Source organism: Uloborus diversus, chromosome 5 (genome assembly GCF_026930045.1).
Source record: "Uloborus diversus isolate 005 chromosome 5, Udiv.v.3.1, whole genome shotgun sequence".
In the NCBI taxonomy this organism is placed as follows: domain Eukaryota; kingdom Metazoa; phylum Arthropoda; class Arachnida; order Araneae; family Uloboridae; genus Uloborus; species Uloborus diversus.
Window position 1 is genome coordinate 36723831 of NC_072735.1, and position 19532 is coordinate 36743362.

Here is a 19532-nt window from a genome sequence, read left to right on the forward strand (position 1 = left end):
GCTTTATTTTCTCTGCTATTCACCTCGGTTATTGCTTTTGACGTATTATACCGATATTTGGCCAGCAACAAGCAAACAAGAACAAAGTACATTTTTTTAACTACTGCACTGAGCCGGTCGTAAGACAATGGGAGCCCTCTACAAAGCGCACACGAAAATCGACGGGAAGAAAGGGCTTCGTTTGTAATCCTTTCTCTAACTCGTGATCCCGAAATGAGAAGGGAGCGGAACTAGTTTGCTTACAAAACGTGGTGTTGGCTGCCCGATTCGTATGGTTGAAACATGGGAATATGATGATGTAATTTTGTTTAGCGTTTCGTGATCGGTCTTTTGGGTAACTGCGACAATTTTGCATAATATTGCTTTTCCCCAGTCATCTTGGAGGTTTGGCAGCAATTCTGCTGGTCGTCGTGCGTCACGGGTGGTCTGGCTGATGGTTTGAGTTTTTTTTTTTTTCTCGTTTACGTAAGAATTCCGTCTGTTTTGGATGAAAAGCAATTTTTCACCATTTACTTTTGCTCATCCGTGGTGGAATTCAAGCGCTGACCTTAAATGTTGATTTCATGCGATAAGGTTCTGGGACATTACCTACATTTTTTAGTTGACCGTGATTCTCCAAAATAATAAATTCTAGTATTTTTTTTCATTTTCCAGACACAAATTTTGTGTATTAGATAGCTTGAGTTTTCCATTGTCCTCTCGAAATACCTTTCATCAGCAAAAAGTTTATCTCAATTTATTTCGTTTTTCGTATTATCTTTCCTAAATAAAATTTGCCTATGTTTACCATCCAATATGTTTAAAAGGACCGGAAAGCAATTCTTTTCTTTTTTTCAAACATATTTTTTTTAACAAAATTTTTATTTTTCATCAATGAAGTACTTTCTCTTTTCCAATAGCTTTTTGGGGCATCTACTGTGCAAATTACCTGTCTCAGATCGGTAAAAATCAACTAATTTTGTAGCAAAATGTCAGGAGATTTTGCTCCAAAACAAATAGCATTTTATAGAGTTGCCTCACCCATCATACTCACCAGACATTTCGCCACCTGATTTCCCTTTATTTCTATCGCTGTGACAAAAAAAAAAAAAACCTGAAAATTGAACTGATATCCAAAATGATACTTCGCAGCAAAACCAATTGATTTTTATCGATTTGGGATTGAAAATTTGTATACTACTTGGCAAAATGTAGTTGATAACGAGGGAGACAATATCATTGATTAACAATAAAATCTTTGTAATTTATTAGTATTATTATCTTTTTCTTTTTGAAGAAGAAAACATTGCTTCTGGTCCTCTTAAATACTCCAAAAGAGAGCTTGTAAGTTTATTTTTCAGTGTCACATCTGAGTCGAAGAGCTGGTTTTATTGCTATTCCTACTCTGATCTGGATGTTCAATTCGCCATTTTCTCACACTGCTGACAAACATAATTTAAAAACTTTCATCTTCACATGAAATGATTTTTTTTTCTTGTTTTTTATGACTCAATGAGTCATTTGATGAATGTGCAAAACTTGGAGCTAATTGAATCATAAATTAGCGAAAAATTAGATCTTAAACCTTATAGGTCGGCTTTATTTTACGCACTTGCCTTAAGAAAATTATAATAGATTAATTTTCACTAGTTGACCACATGAAAATCACTCGCGAACCACAGGTTGGGAAGCATGGCACTACATCATCAGGGAATTTGTAATCTAAAAAAAAAAAAATACTCACTGAAGAAGGGTGAAATTTGCATAGCAGTGAATAAGCGAAGAATCGTAGAGACTATGCAGGTTCAGTGAATTCGCGAAAATCAAGTGTTGTGATAAGCTACAATAAAGAGATACTTCTACATAAAGAGACCTGCTGCACAAAGAGATTGCCTTCTTGATTTATGAACACTTTTTAAAATCTTTTTCTTATTCTATATCACATTGGTTTGCTTGATTTTTTTTTTCTTCTGGTGTCTGGAAATTTCAACAATTACATCGTTAGTTGGTACTGAATGATAATATTCTTACAAATTTTTGTAACCAATTTAATTCCCAGAGATCAAGGTTAAAACAGATTAGGGCGCCATTCAACTTGGTTGAAGCCGGTGGCCTGATCTCGGACTCGTAACGGAAGGGCCCCGAGTTCGATGTTTGTAAGGTCCTCCGTGTTCGTTAATGGTGACTGAACTGAGATTTGTTAAATATATCGAGATCACAAAGTCCTCCAAGTAAATCAATACCTCTGGGTTGCTGGACCAGGGATTGCTCAGCTTCTAGTCTAGATCAAAAAATCAGAGCTGTCTTCAGGGTTCATCCAACCGGCGAAACCACAAATAGTGGTTGGTACGGAGGACCCTGGAGTGTGATACTTGGTTGAAGTTTTCCATTCAGTATGTTTGGTGAAGAAAATGGTTCAGATAGTATTTTTTTTTTAAGTTACTCTTTTGAGTAGTACAGTATTTTTTAAGTAGTGTGTCCTTTCCTTTTGCATCCAAGCAATTTCGTTTTCCCAATAAAACGTAAAGAAATACCACAGCGAATCAGTCGAGGCTTTTTCAGTTTATCACTGCATGTGAAGATACTCCTGGACTTACGAAACCTGAATATCAAAATTACGCACTTCGCAGCTACCAGGAACTGATCATCGTCGCTGAAATAAAACTAAGTTAGGCATCCGATGCATAAACAAGACACCGAGAATTCGAGAAGGGGAGAGAAAAAAAAGATAGCTTGCCATCCAAACTAGATGAGAAGTCTACAAAATTGAGTCGTATATACCATGCAGATGACTAAAGAATGTATTAAAAAAAGAAAAATAACTGTTAGCTTGGCGTACCGCGGTAATAAACCATAAAACAATGATCTTTGGGCTTTAAGAGGGGACTTCATTAGTTAACAAGGCGGCGAGGCCCCGGTCCCCAGGGTGCTCTGGGCTGGAGCTCCCTCATCAGATTAGTAGTCATTAACGGTCAATGCAAATGATGAGTTACAAGCATTGGCTGTCTCTTTTGTTTCGTGGAGGATCAGTGATGAGGAGGAGCTGTAGCGTCGGCTGCTCTCTCCATCTGTGGATGCTGGGAATGGGACGGTGTGATGCGGGAGGTTGTTTATAGGACGTTGTAAAAATTTTCGAGTTGCACGTCATGGTTTGGGGGACTGGATGGATTCTTCTTGCTATGCAGTTTCATTGTTATGACATTGGTTGCAAGTTGCTTCAGCTAACCCTGTGGAAATAGCGACTCTAAAGCTTGAGTACAAATCTTGTTCGTCCGTGTAAAAGTTATGCAGCTTAAAAAGATATGTAACAATTCTGTCATATATGTATATCATTAGTATTAACGTTATTAGTAGTTCTGATTTTGCAAGTATGTAAGTAGCATGTTAGTAAGAATTTTAATAAAGAAAAAATGAATAATAGAATTGAGTTAAAACAGATTGCGCACTCAAACCTGTTTTTGTGCGGTGGATGTTGACCGCATAAAAATAATACGCATTAAAAAAAAGTCGTTCAAAACTTTGCAAGTAGCTGTAAAAATAGTTTTCGCAACAAAAATTACTGCTTAATCGCACAAAAAAAAGAAACGTTTCCAATGCTACACTTGTTTACAATGCTTTGGCAATGCAGTACGAAAAATAGTAAATAGTGCAGTTATATACGTAGGAATAATCGTTATAATAGTAACGCAACATTCACCATTCAAAAGCAAATGCACAAATCGAAAATCGATTATTACCGAAAGCAACTTGCTTGTTAAGTTGCTTAAACCTATTTTTCTAGTGGGCTCAAGTACCAATGGCTAATACATCCTTCTTTGAAGATCGCTGAGCTCTAGATTTCCAACTGAAGACTGGTGTGTATTGTACAGTATAGATTAATCAATGAAGATTACTGTATCAAGTCTATGCTAACAGTTCTTAACAGGTAGCATTGAATGTTTTCAGCGAGCTCTCAAAATTTCTATCTATACATTTAAAAAAAAAAAGTTACTTCAAAGAAATTATGAAAGAATGTGTGTGAGCCGAGTGAGCGCCAGCGAACAGGGAACAAGGCCGCTAGTTTTTTTTTAATTTAAACTTCCCTTATGTATCGTAATCGCGCAAAATGTTTTTTTCCGCGTTCAAATAAAAAAATAACTATGTTCTTGGAATGTTTGAATTGATTGTGACGGTAAATAACATTATGGAGGAATTAGGAAACACATTTTTTGTAGAAATTTAAAATTTAAGAACTTTGAAGTTACTTTTGTTCAGTTAAGCTATTTCTTTCCACCTCCTTAATAAAAAAAAATGTGAATTTCATTTGTACTATGTCCTTTAAGGTTTGAAGCCTACCAAAAGCTTTATTTGGACTACATCAGCTTTGGGGACTTCCGCAACTACCAATTTAATTGCTTTATCCGGTTTAAATGCCATGGCAAGGGATCACCGAGACATTCGCAATATCAGTATCAGTATAATATTGAAAGAGGTGGAGAGTCTTGCCCGCAAGTTAACTGCTAGCAACCGACTCCTTTAGTTTTTGGACTCACAGATTTTACGCGTACGGTGTACCCAGAGAACCTTCTAATTCCGAATCCAGTGCCCTGTCCGCTAGACTCTCCATAGTCTCAAACAGGCTACTAACAGATTATTCCACAGATTCAAAATACGTTTTCACGTATTCAACGACGAAACTATACCCGATGTCAAATTCCAATGACATCTTCTTTAGTTTCTTTTGTTGTCGTTTTTATCACGAAAACGAAAAACAAATATGGTATGAACCTAACCCGATCAAAAAATAAATAAATAAATAAATAAATAAGTAAAAAAAAAAAAATCTATGCGAACAATATGCTAAATGCAAAACTGGAAGCCCATAGATGTCTCAGTTGGAAGATCCCTAAAGAGAAAATATGTCCTCCCTGTCAGTCCTTCCCCTCGAACCCCTTTCTAAAAAGTCGAACTGGCTAATAATTATAGCCCTCCTCCCGAAATGAAAATGTTGATAATAATAAAAACTCGCGGTTTGTCAATGATTAATGCACGCACGGCATTTATCGTTCTTCATAAATTATCCACCTCATCAGGACAACAATGGACAGATAATACGAGACTTTTCCTTCTCCTAACGTCAGATAACGCGATTATGGCAGGATATTATTGTAATTGATAGAGGGTCTGGTTAATTCTGACACAACTTTTCCATTACCGACCCCTTGCTTAAGAAGCCTTTTGTTGCAAGATCTTTCTTAATATGATCAACCCATTTTTTCCTCCTTTCTTCTTCACCCTACTGTCTTTTCCAGTCTTCTTTTTATTTTCTCTTTTTTTATATTCTCTTCTTTTTGGATTCTCCATCTGCACCTCTTGTTAATTCTTAATTTTTTTTTTTCATTCACCTCTCCTGCTTTTTTCCTCTCCTTCATCTAAAAAGAAAGCGTAAAACGACGCATTTAAATTAGGATTTCGATAATGAAAATTTGGATAGGTGCGCTGTCATCTTCTTTCCTCTCTGCCGTAATAGTTCCGAACGATTTTTTTTTCTAAACACCTCATATCCGTGTACAAATAAATATATCTATATATATTCATTATTTTATTTTAACTCTTATCTTATTTTTTCCCCTCTCTGCGAATTATGTCCGCATTATGGGAAAGGCTGTATAATTACAGCGAGATGTTTTAAAACAAAGGAGAAAACATCAAAGGAAAAAAGGCAGCTCAAAGAGCCGAGTTTGATTAAAGTTTGAAATATTCATTAGTTTGCAGTGGAACCATTATCTGCTCCAGCGTAATCAAAACGCATTTTCCCTCGATTCTGTGACAGTGTGCGGCGGTGGTAAGTAACGCAGATAATTAGCGAGTTTGAATGCAGCCTTCTGTTTTTCGCGCCGAAAAGGATTGGGCCGCATTAAGGGGAAAAGGACTGATGAAGCGTGTGATATGTATTTTTATCCGGGCTTTAGGAGATTCGGGATGTTAGTCTTTCCGAACAAAAGATGTTGTCGTTTGAAGAGATACGGAAAGGGAGAGTGAGGGAGACAAAAAAAAAATTTACTTTTGGAATCTCGCTGTAAATTTCTGCATTCAAGTAATACGTTTGATTTGAAAAATGTTCGATTATTTTCTTCCAAGTTTTATTTCGTTTTAAAACTGAAAAATTGAATGTTTCACTTATACTGTCTTTCTTGTTTTGCAGAAAATGGGACATTTTTACCTTGCTCACGTTTTAACATTTGATGTTATTGGTTGAGTGCAAATTTCCATTTGTCTTAATTAACACAAGAATAACTCATTTCGGTACACTGTATAGTATTTAAATATTTTCAATGAGCTGAAATGTCAATTTTTAATTCAATTCTCTTTTTTTCCAAAGGAAACGAATAAATAAATATTTTGCATCAGAGGTTTTTGTCAATTACCCTTCTTTTAGCTTTGTCTCACAATCACCTTCTATATAAATTCTTTTTTCTTTATTTTCTCCTTACAATAATCTTTCTGTTGCATATTTGAATTAGGAGTTAAACTGTGCACTTCAATGTGTCATGCTCAAAAAAAATTTGCCATTATTTCTTGGCAGAAACGTTTTGTAACGAATAAGAAAAAAAAGTTATCAATTATCTATTCGTATGTGTGTAAATAGTTACCAACCCTCCCGATTCGCTCGGGAGACTCCCGAATTTTGATGCCTTCTCCCGAGCTCCCTTACAAAGTGAATATCTTCCGAATTTTCATCTAAACATCGGAATTCCCCCCCCCCCCCAAAAAAAGGGGATTTTTCAGTGATTATAATTTCGAGAAAAATCCTTACGGTAAAGCGATCCCGATCGCAAAAACGAAACTTTTCCCAAACAAGTTTGAAAATGGTATATGTCCGATCATTTTTGAAACATTATTATATCATTTTCCTTCTTTTGGAAACTTTAATCCCCCCCCCCCCAATGAGGTGAATCGTTGCCAGTTTTTCTTTGAACTGTCTGAATTTTTACTTGCTGTAAGAAGTATATATAATCTCTTACTAGAATTAGTATTCAGCCAAGCTCGTCATTTAGAATCCTGGGGGGGGGGGGGGACAAAGCGTATATACTCAATAATTGTATTAAAAACAACAAAAAACTTTGCCCACTTATATATAAACAGCATATTAGTTTCTCAAAGCCAGTGGAGAGTCACCTCCCCACTCCACTAGGGACTATATCCAGCATTAATTTTACAAGAAAATGTTGATATAAGTAACAGTAATAATTGTCCTAAATAATCCTTTAAGGCCTTTTTTTGGTCATTTGTAATCAGTTATCTTTTTCCGGGACATAAAGTAAACTGACCGGGACACCGGGATTTTGTCTGAAAACCGGGACGTCTTACAAGCCTATTCATAAGTTATGTGCAATTAATTTTTTGCAATTTGTTTAACAGCTTTTTTTTTACTTGCCAGCAGTGTTTTGAAGTGTTTAATTCAAGGGTTCTATGAGAGCAACAGAGTTGTATACTAACTCATTTTGAAGTTACTTACTTGCACTTTAATTTTATATACGGTAACCGCGGATAATGGCCACTAGAGGGCGCCTGTGATGCAGGGAGTGTTATTGCTGCTAATTTGATAAGTGTTTTCTTACTATAATTTTTCATTATTACTGTCTAGTTTTTGGTTTTTTTACTTCACTTTATCATGTAATTTAGTTTTGGGGGCTCATTTTTGCTGTTATTGTATTCTTGAAGTGTTTTTGCATTTTTTGGAGCTAAGCCTAACATGTGGTGATCTCCTGGTTTTTGATCTTGTGTGCTTTATTGGGTGTAGCAACTCTGTTTATTTACTGCTGTTTTTAGTATTTATTCTGTGTTTTTTTTTGCATTTTTATCTTTCTGTTTTGCCTTTTGGAACATATTCACTGAGTAGAAATGGGTGTTATATGCATTATGAAAGAGGTAAAGAGTGGGAAGGGGGACAGGTGGATCTCTTGTGATTTATGTCATATGTTCTGCCTGTATAAGGGGGAAAATGAGTCTGTTTTTGAGGAGGATTATATTTGCACTAAATGTGCTGAACTCTCAGACTTAAGACTTAAGATGCTAGTTTTGGAAGCCCAGTTAGCATTAGGGTGTAGGCCAGTTGCAGAGGGTATAAATGTTCCAGAGATTCAGGGGGAAGTTTCAAATGAGGAGTTAGATTGGGAAACTAAGGGTGTAATTTTGGGGGACTCTATGGTAAGGGAGGTGGGTAACACAGTTAGGAGAGTAAAGCGTAAGGTGGCTAGGTGTTGTTTACCAGGGGCTCGGGTAAAAGACGTTAATATGGTTGCTGAAAAGAAGGGAGTATTGCATAAGGAGGACATGGTAACTTTGTGGGTGGGAACAAATGATGTAGGTCACAGTAAAAATGAGGAGTTTTCTAGGGAATGGGAATCTCTGTTGAATGGCGCCTTTTTTGGCCACTAGAGGGCGCCTGTGATGCAGGGAGTGTTTTTTGCTGCTAATTTGATAAGTGTTTTTTTACTATAATTTTTCATTATTACTGTCTAGTTTTAGGTTTTTTTACTTCACTTTATCATGTAATTTAGTTTTATTGTGTTTTGGGGGCTCATTTTTGCTGTTATTGTATTCTTGAAGTGTTTTTGCATTTTTTGGAGCTAAGCCTAACATGTGGTGATCTCCTGGTTTTTGGTCTTGTGTGCTTTATTGGGTGTATCAACTCTGTTTATTTACTGCTGTTTTTAGTATTTATTCTGTGTTTTTTTGCATTTTTATCTTACTGTTTTGCCTTTTGGAACATATTCACTGAGTAGAAATGGGTGTTATATGCATTATGAAAGAGGTAAAGAGTGGGAAGGGGGACAGGTGGATCTCTTGTGATTTATGTCATATGTTCTGCCTGTATAAGGGGGAAAATGAGTCTGTTTTTGAAGAGGATTATATTTGCACTAAATGTGCTGAACTCTCAGACTTAAGACTTAAGATGCTAGTTTTGGAAGCCCAGTTAGCATTAGGGTGTAAGCCAGTTGTAGAGGGTATAAATGTTCCAGAGATTCAGGGGGAAGTTTCAAATGAGGAGTTAGATTGGGAAACTAAGGGTGTAATTTTGGGGGACTCTATGGTAAGGGAGGTGGGTAACACAGTTGGGAGAGTAAAGCGTAAGGTGGCTAGGTGTTGTTTACCAGGGGCTCGGGTAAAAGACATTAATATGGTTGCTGAAAAGAAGGGAGTATTGAATAAGGAGGACATGGTTACTTTGTGGGTGGGAACAAATGATGTAGGCCACAGTAAAAATGAGGAGTTTTCTAGGGAATGGGAATCCCTGTTGGATAAAGCAACCAGCTTTTCGACGAATGTCCGAGTGGTTGGTTTGCTTCCCAGGTATGAAGTGCATAGGAGCTGGCTAAATCAACGTGCGAGGTGTATGAACTTGCTACTGAAGTCAATTTGCGAAAAGCGCAGTATCAGGTTCATTGATGTATGGAGTCACTGTAAACGGGATTGGATTGCTAGGGATGGCCTGCATCTGAGCTCTACAGGGGTCAAAATGGTTAGTGGATTAATTTTAAGGGCTTCGGAGTCAAAAAACTAAGTTGGAATGGGGGGCATGGTTCAAGCACCAGGTATCGAGAGAATGAAATGTTTTTGGGTATTGCTAGAAATGGAAATAAAGTGACAAACAAGAGTAGTAATGTTAAAATTGTAATTTAGGAAATTTCAGGGTGTTAAATAAAAGCAACTTAGGCATGCTTAAAGTTTTCTATACCAATGCTCGCAGTATTAGGAACAAGATGGATGAATTGAAAAGCATAGTTATGGATGAGAAGTTGGATGTTATCGGAATTACAGAGACATGGGCTACCGAATCTGATGCAGAGTTATTACATATTGCTGGGTATAATTTATTCAGACAGGATAGAGTAGGTAAAAGAGGTGGTGGGGTTTTATTTTATGTTAGAGACAATTTTATTTGCAATGAATTGGTCATAAATGATAAGCCTACTGATATTGATATGGTTTGGCTGGAGTTGATGAGCAGTAAGGGCATAAAGCTACGCTTTGGAAACATTTATAGGCCACCTAATTCAAACCAGGGACAAGATGAACAGATGTACCGTATTATTAGTGACATGTCTAGTAAGGGATCCGTTATCATAATGGGGGATTTCAATTTTCCGGGTATTGATTGGAATAATTTTTATCCTGGTAATGGCAAAGAAGAGGAATTTTTAAAAGTAATTGGTGACTGTTTCTTAGATCAAGTTGTAACTCAGGGAACTCGAGAGGAGGCCATTTTGGATCTAGTTTTTTGTGACATAGGTAGTTTTGTTCAGGGGTTGAGTGTAGGGGAGCATATTGGAGATAGTGATCATAACAGCATTAGGTTCCGGGTTAAATTTGAAGTGTGCAAAGATGATAATTTTAGGTTTGTGCCCAATTTCAGAAATACCAATTTTGTTGCACTTAGGCAGAGCTTGAAAGAGGTTTTTTCGTCAGGGTTGGAAAATAACGACGTAGATCAGCAGTGGACGGAATTTAAGGATAAACTTGCTAAAACCGTTGGGGACTATGTTCCATTTAGGAGAAAAGGTGTTAGTACCAAAATTTGGCCCATGTGGTTCTCCAGGGAGACTAAAGTAGCTCTTAATTATAAGCAAGCCACTTTTCGTAAGTTTAAAGAAACTGGTCAGAGTGCGGAGAGGCTCCAGTATGGTAAGGCAAGGCGAAATTTTAAGTATTTGGTACGGATTCAGAAAAGGGAATTGGAGCAAAGGCTGGCAGATGACATTGATGGGAACCCTAAGAGGTTTTTTGCTTACGCTAATTCTGGGAAAGCTCGAAACAGTCAAATTGGGCCTTTGGTTGATGAGCATGGAAATTTAATCCAAAACGATAGGGATATTGCAAATGTTCTAAATAACTTTTTTTCCAGTGTGTTTAACGATAACTGTATCTCAACAGTTGACACTAACAAGACACAAGCTATTATACAGCTTGAGGATTTTGTATTTTCCAGGGAGGAGGTTTTATTTCATTTGAAAAAGATTAAAGCAACTAAAGCTCCGGGACCAGATAATATTTATCCAAAAATTTTAGTTGAATGTGCAGAGGAATTAGTGGATGTTATTTTGAATATTTTCAATGCTTCTTATAACTCGGGGACGGTGCCAGAGGACTGGAAGCTGGCTAACATAACGCCACTCTTCAAGAAGGGGTCTAAAGGTATTGCTGGGAATTATAGACCTGTAAGTTTGACTTCGGTGATTTGTAAGATTTTCGAAACTTTGATCAAAATTAAGATCATGATGTTCTTAGAGACTAATAGTCTGTTGACTAGTTTGCAGTATGGTTTCAGGAAAGGTAAATCCTGTACTACTAATTTATTGCATTTCTACGACAAGGTTACCTCAGCTTTAGATAACAAAAAATGTGTGGATGTTGTTTATATTGATTTTCAAAAAGCTTTTGACAAGGTACCGCATGTTGCTCTTCTCAGCAAGTTAGCTGACATTGGAATAGGAGGAAAAACTTTACTTTGGGTTAGAAATTGGCTTACTGGTAGGAAGCAAAGAGTAGTTGTGAGAGGAAATCATTCTAATTGGAGTGATGTTTTAAGTGGGGTTCCTCAGGGATCAGTTTTAGGGCCTCTTTTGTTTATTATATTTATGAATGACATCAATGAAAATATTTCTGGAAGCATGAATTGTTTTGCTGACGATGTAAAAGTTATGGGGATTGTCGAAAATGAAGAACAAGTAAAACAGCTGCAAGAGGATTTAGATCATATTACTAAGTGGGCAGATAAATGGGGTATGGCAGTTAATGTAGGGAAATGTCAAGTGCTACACTTAGGTCATGGAAATAAGCGTATGAGATATCGTTTACAGGGTTCAGTCATAAATCAGGAAGAAAATGTTATGGATCTGGGTGTCTTTATAAATCAGGACTTCAAGTTTAGTCAACAGTGCAGTATTGCTAGTAACAAAGCCAACAAAATGCTTGGGTTCATCAATAGATCTATTTCAAACAAATCTAAGAAAGTTCTTCTGCCTTTATATAGGAGTTTAGTAAGACCTCATTTGGAGTATGCTGTTCAGTTTTGGTCGCCTTATCTGAAGAAAGATATTTTTGTATTGGAAAGGGTTCAAAGAAGGGTAACTAAATTAGTAAGGGGACTCTCAGATTTAGATTATGATACCAGACTTAATAGGCTTAACATGTATAGCCTGGAGCAAAGGAGAGTCAGAGGGGACATGATTCAGTTATTTAAATTTATCAAAATGAAAGATGTAAATGGATTAAATTTTTGCGGGGAAAGCAGGACAAGGGGTCATTGTTTTAAGCTATTTAAATCTCAGGCTAACTTGGAAATCAGGAAAAACTACTACTTTAGCAGGGTTGTGGGCACTTGGAATAGCTTACCGGAAGAGGCGGTAATGAGCAAGGGAGTGGATAGCTTTAAGAGGGCCATTGATCTTCATTGGGGACTAATTAATTGACTAGGACCAGCCTAGGTGGGCCCAGTGCCTGTTGCTGGTCGTCACATTTGTATTTGTATTTGTATTTGTATTGAATAAAGCAACCAGCTTTTCGACGAATGTCCAAGTGGTTGGTTTGCTTCCCAGGTATGGAGTGCATAGGAGCTGGCTAAATCAACGTGCGAGGTGTATGAACTTGCTACTGAAGTCAATTAGCGAAAAGCGCAGTATCAGGTTCATTGATGTATGGAGTCATTGTAAACGGGATTGGATTGCTAGGGATGGCCTGCATCTGAGCTCTACAGGGGTCAAAATGGTTAGTGGATTAATTTTAAGGGCTTCGGAGTCAAAAAACTAAGTTGGAATGGGGGGCATGGTTCAAGCATCAGGTATCGAGAGAATGAAATTTTTTTGGGTATTGCTAGAAATGGAAATAAAGTGAGGAACAAGAGTAGTAATGTTAACAATTGTAATTTAGGAAATTTCAGGGTGTTAAATAAAAGCAACTTAGGCATGCTTAAAGTTTTCTATACCAATGCTCGCAGTATTAGGAACAAGATGGATGAATTGAAAAGCATAGTTATGGATGAGAAGTTGGATGTTATTGGAATTACAGAGACATGGGCTACCGAATCTGATGCAGAGTTATTACATATTGCTGGGTATAATTTGTTCAGACAGGATAGAGTAGGTAAAAGAGGTGGTGGGGTTTTATTTTATGTTAGAGACAATTTTATTTGCAATGAATTAGTCATAAATGATAAGCCCACTGATATTGATATGGTTTGGCTGGAGTTGATGAGCAGTAAGGGCAAAAAGCTACGCTTTGGAAACATTTATAGGCCACCTAATTCAAACCAGGGACAAGATGAACAGATGTACCGTATTATTAGTGACATGTCCAGTAAGGGATCCGTTATCATAATGGGGGATTTCAATTTTCCGGGTATTGATTGGAATAATTTTTTCCCTGGTAATGGCAAAGAAGAGGAATTTTTAAAAGTAATTGGTGACTGTTTCTTAGATCAAGTTGTAACTCAGGGAACTCGAGAGGAGGCGATTTTGGATCTAGTTTTTTGTGACATAGGTAGTTTTGTTCAGGGGTTGAGTGTAGGGGAGCATATTGGAGATAGTGATCATAACAGCATTAGGTTCCGGGTTAAATTTGAAGTGTGCAAAGATGATAATTTTAGGTTTGTGCCCAATTTCAGAAACACTGATTTTGTTGCACTTAGGCAGAGCTTGAAAGAGGTTTTTTCGTCAGGGTTGGAAAATAGCGACGTAGATCAGCAGTGGACGGAATTTAAGGATAAACTTGCTAAAACGGTTGGAGACTATGTTCCATTTAGGAGAAAAGGTGTTAGTACCAAAATTTGGCCCATGTGGTTCTCCAGGGAGACTAAAGAAGCTCTTAATTATAAGCAAGCCACTTTTCGTAAGTTTAAAGAAACTGGTCAGAGTGCGGAGAGGCTCCAGTATGGTAAGGCAAGGCGAAATTTTAAGTATTTGGTACGGATTCAGAAAAGGGAATTGGAGCAAAGGCTGGCAGATGACATTGATGGGAACCCTAAGAGGTTTTTTGCTTACGCTAATTCTGGGAAAGCTCGAAACAGTCAAATTGGGCCTTTGGTTGATGAGTATGGAAATTTAATCCAAAACGATAGGGATATTGCAAATGTTCTAAATAACTTTTTTTCCAGTGTGTTTAACGATAACTGTACCTCAACAGTTGACACTAACAAGACACAAGCTATTACACAGCTTGAGGATTTGGTATTTTCCAGGGAGGAGGTTTTATTTCATTTGAAAAAGATTAAATCGACTAAAGCTCCGGGACCAGATAATATTTATCCAAAAATTTTAGTTGAATGTGCAGAGGAATTAGTGGATGTTATTTTGAATATTTTCAATGCTTCTTATAACTCAGGGATGGTGCCAGAGGACTGGAAGCTGGCTAACATAACGCCACTCTTCAAGAAGGGGTCTAAAGGTATTGCTGGGAATTATAGACCTGTAAGTTTGACTTCGGTGATTTGTAAGATTTTCGAAACATTGATCAAAATTAAGATCATGATGTTCTTAGAGACTAATAGTCTGTTGACTAGTTTGCAGTATGGTTTTAGGAAAGGTAAATCCTGTACTACTAATTTATTGCATTTCTACGACAAGGTTACCTCAGCTTTAGATAACAAAAAATGTGTGGATGTTGTTTATATTGATTTTCAAAAAGCTTTTGACAAGGTACCGCATGTTGCTCTTCTCAGCAAGTTAGCTGACATTGGAATAGGAGGAAAAACTTTGCTTTGGGTTAGAAATTGGCTTACTGGTAGGAAGCAAAGAGTAGTTGTGAGAGGAAATCATTCTAATTGGAGTGATGTTTTAAGTGGGGTTCCTCAGGGATCAGTTTTAGGGCCTCTTTTGTTTATTATATTTATGAATGACATCAATGAAAATATTTCTGGAAGCATGAATTGTTTTGCTGACGATGTAAAAGTTATGGGGATTGTCGAAAATGAAGAACAAGTAAAACAGCTGCAAGAGGATTTAGATCATATTACTAAGTGGGCAGATAAATGGGGTATGGTATTTAATGTAGGGAAATGTCAAGTGCTACACTTAGGTCATGGAAATAAGCGTATGAGATATCGTTTACAGGGTTCAGTCATAAATCAGGCAGAAAATGTTATGGATCTGGGTGTCTTTATAAATCAGGACTTCAAGTTTAGTCAACAGTGCAGTATTGCTAGTAACAAAGCCAACAAAATGCTTGGGTTCATCAATAGATCTATTTCAAACAAATCTAAGAAAGTTCTTCTGCCTTTATATAGGAGTTTAGTAAGACCTCATTTGGAGTATGCTGTTCAGTTTTGGTCGCCTTATCTGAAGAAAGATATTTTTGTATTGGAAAGGGTTCAAAGAAGGGTAACTAAATTAGTAAGGGGAATCTCAGATTTAGATTATGATACCAGACTTAATAGGCTTAACATGTACAGCCTGGAACAAAGGAGAGTCAGAGGGGACATGATTCAGTTATTTAAATTTATCAAAATGAAAGATGTAAATGGATTAAATTTTTGCGGGAAAAGCAGAACAAGGGGTCATTGTTTTAAGCTATTTAAATCTCAGGCTAACTTGGAAATCAGGAAAAACTACTACTTTAGCAGGGTCGTGGGCACTTGGAATAGCTTACCGGAAGAGGCAGTAATGAGCAAGGGAGTGGATAGCTTTAAGAGAGCCATTGATCTTCATTGGGGACTAATTAATTGACTAGGACCAGCCTAGCTGGGCCCAGAGCCTGTTGCTGGTCGTCACATTTGTATTTGTATTTATAACCGAAATCGCGGATAATCCACAAAGTAAGTAGAAGACAATATTCGTCTATGCAATAGCTTTAGATAGATCAATAATGTAATAGAAATTTAATTAAAATGATAACATTTTATAAAAAAACATGTAGAAACTAGAAAAGGATCGCTTCTTCTAGCAAATACATTTTATACATATGCGAGCAAATGGTGCAAACAGATTAATTTGAAACATATCAAGCTAGGTTACACCAAGATATTTATGCATAGGGGGAAAGGAGGGAAGTTTTTTTTGAACAAGATCAATTATGCTCGTAAGTCGTATCGATCTAAAAGTCAATAAATATAGTGCAGATTTAAAGCAGTAACCAGTAAGTAGTGTAAATCTATAAATCAGGATTCAAGCAGTTAGGTTTCAGGGACCATGAAAGATTTGATGCTATTGAAAGGGGAAGAAAAAAAATAGGGATGACTAGAAACAGTTTTTTACTAAATTGAAATGTGTACATTTATCTATACATTCAGTTAACCATTGGCAAAAAAAAACGTTTTGTTGAATGTGTGAAAGCCGGTGGGTAATCCACCCTGTGGATAATCGGGAGTTTAGTGCAGGGCCCAACTAAGACTTTATGAGGATACTGGGTACGAACTTCATTTGCCCCTACCCCCTCTTCCCTAGCTTTTACTATAGTTGTAAAATATTTTGATTAAGTATTTACTGTATCCACGCTGAATGTGATAATGTCTAATATTGCATTAAATTGTGAAAACATTATAATATGTCATGTTGGTAAACTTTTGATTGGCAGCAATAGGACATAAATTTCAAAGATATCTCTTATGTAGCATTTAAAATGCAATAAAATTTAATATTAAGCTTGGAATGACTTTGAAATTTTTGAAAAAGCTTGTAATTTTAAATAGATTTCATTTTTTCCCTAGACTTAATGTTTGCTTTTGCTGTGGTGCAATTTGAATTTGTTCCTTTAAAAAAAAATTTAGCTACAAATTTGGTGCCCCCCCCCAAAATGTTAATGCCCTGGCCTGTGCCCCATGTGCCCATGCCTTAATTTGGCTCTGGTTTAGTGAATTGTTTATTTTCAAGAAAAACTTTTTCACAAAATTATGAATTTAAAATGTCCTTTAAAATTTTTGAAAAAAATCTTAAATATATTTTAATGAATACATCCAACATATTTCAGAGTGGGACTATGAGTGCCTCAGTAGTAATAGCAAATAGTGTGAGAAATTCTTTTGCAATTTTTTCAAAATTTCACTTTTAAATGTAAAAGCTCATGTTTTATGAAAGCGACAGAGTTTTATAATCACTCATTTTAAAGATAATTACATTCACTTTAGTTTGTAACTTGAATAATTTTTGAGAAAAAATGTTTGCTACAAAATTTTAAAATGTAAAATTTCAAAAATTTTTATGATGGTGTCCTTTATTTTTTAAAAAAAATACTGTTTGATTTTTTAATGCATATTTGTAAAAATTTCCAAAAATTTTCAGCGGAGCCATGAAAGGGTTCAGCAGTTACTAAAATGTTTTAGCAAAAATTATAGTAATGTGTCCTACATTATTTGCTGTCCTTTCTTGGTCCCACTCTGAAATTCTCTATATTCATTGAACTACAATAAAAATCATGTGTTTTTTCCAACAATTTTCAAATACTATCTTTAAAAATTTTCAACTTTACATTTTATAAAAAATAAAAAAAATCTCAAATTATTCAAGGTACATAAACATAATACATTAATGCACATGTAGTTTTCCTTAAAATGAGCTTTCATACAACTCTAGTGCTCCCATAGAACTTTAGTTACAACGTTTTAAAGCTCTGCTGTCGAGTAAAAAAAAGTGCTTTGAAATGAATTTCAAAATTATTCATCAATTATGAATGATAGATTTTTAAAAAAAAAAAGCATAAAAATAAATTGAAGACCTCAAAGAAAATTGGTGTGCGACATTGGCTTGTATTTGCCCTAATTATTTTAAAATTGTGCTGTAAAAAGGCCATATAAAGGCCCTATTTTTTAATCTGTTGGAAGAGTGGGAACTCTGATCTACCAGTGAATTTCAGGTATTAAATTGAATTACCAGCTATGCAACTCTATGTATTAACTCGTCAGTATTGCAGAATGTTGACCCTGCTGTGCTTGCTGAAACAACTTGGTCATTTCAGCGTTTTTCATTCTTTTTGGGTCCCATGTCTGCTTCTACTTTTTTTTTGAACTTGTCAGTTTAGTTTTGTAATTTATCATTGCAATAGTTGTTATTATTATTAATGCTGTTGAACTATTCACCAGTTTGTAATTCTTTTTTTTCTCAGCTTCGCTTTGAATATGTTTTCGCAATGGCATTCTACGACGACCGCAAGTTCCTACTATCCCACATCCACCACTCTTTCATCACTTGCGATGACACGGGAATGTGCGAAATGGCCATGCTCAACGAAGTTGTCACCGACAAAGGCCTACAGAAGTCGGACAGCGAAGACGAAAATCCGGAAGTCAAAGTACTCGACTACTATTCTGGTGCCCTGGAGTCGGAGCTCTTGGAAGCTGGTCAGTCCTATGACATCGTATCCGGAATGGGTTTCATAGGAGGACATCGATACAGGTCGAACACGGCTCAAAGACTGGAAAGACTGAAGAAAGAACGCCAAGTTCAAGCCAAGATAACTCATGTTCAATGGAAAGAGTATCCTTCAGAACTGAATGGTGATTTATTTCTTCTCTTGTTGCTTTTTTTATTTCAGTAGAAAATGACTGTAAAGGGCTACAAAAAGCTGTAACAACTTGTTCATTCCCTGTTTCCTGTCTAGTTAACGTTCTTGGCACTTATCATTGCATCGTCGGCACGTTCTTTTTTTAAAATCAAATTAGTAATTATACAGGAGACGCTGGTTAATTGAATCAGTGGTTAATTGAATTAACCGCTTTAATGAATCGCATTGTCAAAAACAGAACAAAATCAAGCTTTATTGAATTAGCCACTTTGTTGAATCAGCTGCCAATATGTTTAGAACAAATGTGATTCATATAAGCGGCGGCCACTGCACAAGGAGACAATTTTTAGAGTATGAGGCAATGGTATGGAAAGGGATCTAAAATTTATATTTAAGCTGCATTTTTTGGGTTGAATTGTTTTATGAGCCATTCCAAAATTTCGGCATTAGAGGTTTTCATTAGTTTGAAAACTCTTTACAGTGACATATTGATATTTTTTTGCTTTTATCATTGAATTTTGTTTAATCTCATCATGTTTATTAATATTAAGTAAATAGAAGTCGCATATGGAGAAAAATTATTTATTGGAATATTGTACATAAAAACTTTATTTTGAATGTACAAGGACACAGCACCAATTACATACATTTAAATCGTCCTCACCCACCCCTGAATGCAGGGATGCGACTGCTACGACCATAGGCAGCTCGTACGAGGGTGCAAGGGGGGCAACTGCCCCCCTCACTTTTCAGAGTTAAAAACTAATAATCTACTGAAAAATGCTTTTTAGAGGGTGGATTGATTTTGTTTTCCACAGTAACAACGAAAAATTCCCAATAACAATCCACCAAACCAAACCCTGAGTTAAACACTAATTTAAAAAAATGCGCAGGTCTTTAAAACTAAACCTACTCAGTTACGTTAGGTAGTAGTTTATAGGAGGCCTCGACTTCAAATGGATATTAAAAATTAAGAAATTGTATATAATTAGTTAGGTATTAAAATAATTCATTGTATAGTAATTAAAATCAGTGTTTATTTTATAATTGGGTGTTTAGTTTAGTTGATTTTTCTACTGGAA

General features: G+C 36.2%; 1 protein-coding gene across 1 annotated transcript in view; it reads left to right on the forward strand.

Moving 5' to 3' along the window:
* LOC129222020 (target of rapamycin complex 2 subunit MAPKAP1-like) overlaps positions 1-19532 on the forward strand; it is a 209363-nt gene that overhangs the window by 136471 nt on the left and 53360 nt on the right. The window contains exon 3 of the mRNA XM_054856436.1: positions 18052-18442. Within this exon, the coding sequence (XP_054712411.1) occupies positions 18076-18442 (367 nt within the window). The 5' untranslated portion in view covers positions 18052-18075. The remainder of the gene's footprint in view (positions 1-18051; positions 18443-19532) is intronic.